Here is a 4,561-nt window from a genome sequence, read left to right on the forward strand (position 1 = left end):
TATATATATAAATGGCAACATGCGATACAAATAAAAACATAATAAATTATGAGGTTTTGGGTATTTTGGGTTTTTTTGGTACAGAAGGAAACACTGAGTCCTAAAGGGATGAAATAACTTCTCCAAGGTCTCACAGGACAGCAGCAGCAATGAGAACAGGGGTGTAGGTCTCCCGAGCCCCATCCAAGGCCTGGACCTGGGACAAGAAGGGACCGGGAGGTCCCTGCCGAGGCCAGCGGTGGAGGTCAGGTCCCGCCTGCTGCCCTCCCTGCGCAGGGAGCCCCTCTCCAAACCACAGCTCCACCACCGAACTGGTCACAGCCGCAGACCCACTGACAGCTCCCAGTCCTGCAGGGACTCAGACGGGCGGCGTGGCCACGGGGCAGCACAGCGCCCTGCCCGCACAGTGGACACCGGGTACGCTGCATCTCGCGCTCCACCACCGAAACAGCCCGACCAGAACGACGTTCCCCCGTGAGCCCGGCTGCGACGCGCACGAGAAACCGGTGCTGCGGTTGGTGGCACGTTGCAGTGACCTGTTCGCTAGAGCACAGAAAAGCTTTCGGGCAGGACCCTCCCCAGAGGATGTCTCAGTACCTCGTCCTCCACCAGGTACCTCCAGACACACACATCTAAAAATCCTACACGGGAGTCCTGCGGGTACGTGCGCGGTTACCACGCCGTTACCCTGCTCACCGACAGGGCGATGCTTTCGGCCGACGGCAGCAGCTGCAGGATGAGACGCATTCTTTCCGTTACACGATCCGGGAAGATCAGAGTGCCACAGGTCTGCTGCTGGTTTGATGTTAACAGATGAATCAAAAAATAAGCACTTCAAAGGAACACGCGCGGGGAAGGAGAAACCCAAGCTACCACCATGAAATACTGCACAGCACACACACCCCAAACACATAAACCGGCTCCTGGAAAATTCGACCGGAAAGCCGGTGGATCAAAAGCTCCTCCAGCGAGGCTGCAGAGCACGGCTGGAACAGAAATAAACAGGGCAGTGGTGGTGGAAGGGGCAAACCGAGAGAGCGGCTCGTGTTCAACCTGGGGACAAAGCTGCTCACTGTGGTCTGCCGCCGCCAGAGACGACGGGAGCTCCGCAGCCAGGGCTGGCCCAGCGCGGGCAGGGACCTCTCCAACTCGTAAGGCAGAGAAGACCTCAAAGTGCTCACAAGGTGTAAACTTAGAGCACTCACGCAGCCCCTGAGCTGACACAGACAGACCTGGCCTCCGAAAGCCAGACTGGAAGAGGGAACGTTCTGGCAGTTTCCACCCCAAACTCAGCCGCACGGGGCCAGTCCTCGCCCAGCCCTCCCGAGGCAGGCACGGACAGGGCCAACAGCCTCGCGGCACAAAGGAGGCAAGGCCATACCAAAACCAAGGCAGGTGAGGAAATCCTGAGCGGGGGAGCAAAGGGCAGCGATGCCACGCAGGAAGGTGAACCCCATCCTCTGGGCTGGATTAATTTCACCATTAATTGCCTCTCTCTCTGCTAGCAAATGCAACAACCGCAAGGCCTTGCCCTGGAAACGCCTGATGGGCCGGCTCGGACGCAGTGATTTTCTCTGGAACGGCTCTCGCTGTTGCCAACACGGGGAGGGCTCCATGGTGGCGTCGGCTGCACCGAGCAGGGCGCCAGACGCGCTGCCCAAACTGGCATTAACACCACGACACGGAAACAGGACCAAAGGCAAGGAGAGGAACAAACAGCTCCCCTGGCCTCCTGCCCACGGCGCTGGCCAGAGGAAACACCCCCAGATCTGACCAGAGGATCTCAGTATTTACGTGGAAGCCGAGGACTCCTTCGCCCTCTGAAGGCCGACCACAGCCTCCTGCCCTCTTTGCTGCCTTGGCTTCTCCAGTGGCTGCTGCTCTCACCTTCTGCTACCTCCTTCCCAGTGGTAATGCAGCAATCGATGATTTTTCCACTAGCGCACCCCAGAAACGCACGACGCGAGTGCCTGACGCTGGGAGGAGACAGGGAAGGAGCAGCTCTGAAAAGCTCAGCTGGGCCAGGAAAACACGAACCAGCAACCGGAGCCGCAAGGACGCCAACGCCAGGCGCTGCAGCAGGGAAGCTGCAGCTGATCAGTTCTGGGGAGCAGAACATTACAAAACACTTCAAGGGACACGAGGAGAAGGCAGCCAGCAAAAACAGCAACAGAAAATCAAAGCAATGCCTTGAAGTCTTTATGGGTTCCAAAAACTCCATGTTGCTGCCAATCCGTGTGCTCACTATACTGTAAATACACTCATATTTTGGGAGAATTCACTTCAGACAGTTCTTTCAGCCCAAGCATCTTGGCAAACACATTGGCAATATTTATCCTTTTTCCTTGTTTTGCTCGCAGCGTAAATGTTCTCCCTTCGTTGTGAGCAACTGGATTTAATGGAAGTGGCTCCAACCTTATCAGCTTGAAGGGAGCGAGAGGGCAGGGAGAGAGCAGAAGTGTTGATTGTACGGTGCTGCAGCATCTGCAGCGACTCCTCTTGCTGGCTTCAGCGCAGATTTCGGTTATTTTAAACACAGGAACGCTCAGATGTGCTCACGTTGCTGCCTCGGACGCCACCACCTTTGCTACAGACAGAGCAGGGGCGAGGATGGCCGGGCACAGCGAGGTGCAGCTCCGCCATCCAGACCTGGCGTGGGATGAGCCCCCCAGCAACACCACGGAGCCAGCAGCTGCCCCTTCTGCCCCAGGGGTGGGGTTGTGACACCACTGGGCTCCAGGACAACACCTTCCTGAAACAGCCGGGCTGGCAGCGGCCACCACACTCAAACCCCCGTGTCCTTGGAGGGTGCTGCTTCCTTTCCCTATGTACCACGGCCCTTCTCAAAGAAAAGGAGAAAACAGAAGGTAATTAAGTGGTTTACAACTAAACTGAAGAGAAGAAGTAACTGGAAGCTTCTCTGCCAGTCCTATTAGGGCAGCACCGACGTCCCACTCGGGTTCAGACATGACAGCATCGTGTGTTTTGAGGCTGGCAGCCCAGAAAACCAGGGCTGTGCAGAGCCGTCAGCCAAGCTCTGCTCCTTCACTCCTTGGTTCTCTTCAGTACTCCTCGTTTTCTGTTCCTCAAGAGCTTAAGCACCATATTTGGGGAATAAGAATCTAAGAAGTCCCTGAGAGCAAAACGAGAATAAACTACATTTAAAAAAATGGAAAAGCGTTTATGGAAGAGGGCAACCAGACAAAGTCTCACGTTTGAAAGTTAGGAATTCTCAGGCTTTCACCATTTCAATGACAGCTCACAGCTGCCACTGAGATTTCACTACAATCCTCCTTACGATTGCCTTTGCTTCCTCTGAACGTGACTTTATTCCCAAGATGAGCACACACTGCAGAGGTGCTCTACAACGCGCCTGGAGCCTACCTCTGTTTTGGTACGCTGCTTCTGCTCAGGTCAGGTGTGCACGAGAGAGGGAACAGCCTCATAATATGAAAGTCAAGTGCCAAAAAACTCCACGATGGCCGGATGCAACACGGCAGTGCCTGTTTTGAGCAGAAACGCACGTTTCCATTCGTCTCAGAAATGCCCCACTGAACTCTGGTGTCGGGTTATGCCCGCACAGGAGCTGCCCGAGGAGCAGGGCACTGCAGCGGGGCCGGCCAACACCTCCCACCGCACACAGCTCTGCCTGCTCCCCCCGGACTGCGGGGCAAGGGGAGCCCTGGCCAAGCCCAAAGGTTCCCCTTGCGCAGACCACACAGCGCCTGGAAGGGGCAAAGTCCTCACCCGACCCACCCCGAGCAGCACCGGGCACCACCGCTCTGCCCCCAGCGTGGACACCAACCCACACCAGCCTCTTCCCAGGCCGAAGAGTTGGCATTTCGGAAGGCAATGCCAGAGACGCGGTGACCAGGCCCTGTGCCCAAAAGAGCCCCAGGGGTGGGCGGCGCCACCCGGTCAGGAGCAGCGTCCCAGGAAAGGGCACCCCCTGTGACGGAGCCAGGGCAGCTCCCGCACCCACCTCTCCCCACAGAGCCCTGCGCCCTGCCCAGCGCTCGGCCTGCGGAGCCCCGTCCAAGCGGAGGACGCCACGGCAGGGCCTTCGCTGAGGCTAACGAGGAGGGAGGATTTACAGCGGTAACGGGGAGCACAGCTGCACCCACCACCAGCCGACCTAAACTGGGACCAGGCACCGTCGCCGTCGGTCGGAGCACTGCGGTCTGAGCAGCAGCGCGGGTAACCAGAATGGTATGACGAGCTCTCGGCAGGAACTGTTTTTTCCTGTTTGATGCTTCATCCAAATAAAATGTTTATAAACACACGGAACCGTTCCTGCCACAGCAGACCATGACCTGAGCGGCCGGGAGGGCCCCCGGTCGGACTCGGCGGCCCGGGCCCCAGCCGTCACACACAGCCCTGCCGGGCAGCAGACCCGCGGTACACAACAGCCGTCTACACCCGGCCGCTCCACACAACCGCGAGGCTTCACCGCATGTGCTGCTGCGCCCGTCCCCAGCGCAGCCCTGGCGGCGCACACGCCGTGGCCCCAAAGCCCCAAGCTCTAAATAGAGAGCAGAGCCCAGTACCGGCACACGTCTCC

At 57.9% G+C, this 4,561-nt stretch overlaps 1 protein-coding gene across 1 annotated transcript in view; it reads right to left on the reverse strand.

The window, feature by feature from the left end:
* Positions 1–134: 134 nt before the first annotated feature.
* The window catches only part of ASPSCR1 (alveolar soft part sarcoma chromosome region, candidate 1), a gene marked incomplete at its 3' end in the record, with an annotated part of 25,781 nt that continues 21,354 nt past the window's right edge, over positions 135–4,561 (reverse strand). The window contains exons 13-16 of the mRNA XM_010184359.1: positions 1,074–1,148; positions 903–986; positions 697–729; positions 135–196 (exon numbers count right to left, since the gene is read on the reverse strand). Coding sequence (XP_010182661.1) covers positions 135–196; positions 697–729; positions 903–986; positions 1,074–1,148 — 254 coding nt within the window. The remainder of the gene's footprint in view (positions 197–696; positions 730–902; positions 987–1,073; positions 1,149–4,561) is intronic.

This window comes from Mesitornis unicolor, unplaced genomic scaffold (assembly GCF_000695765.1).
Source record: "Mesitornis unicolor isolate BGI_N332 unplaced genomic scaffold, ASM69576v1 scaffold32585, whole genome shotgun sequence".
Lineage (NCBI taxonomy): Eukaryota > Metazoa > Chordata > Aves > Mesitornithiformes > Mesitornithidae > Mesitornis > Mesitornis unicolor.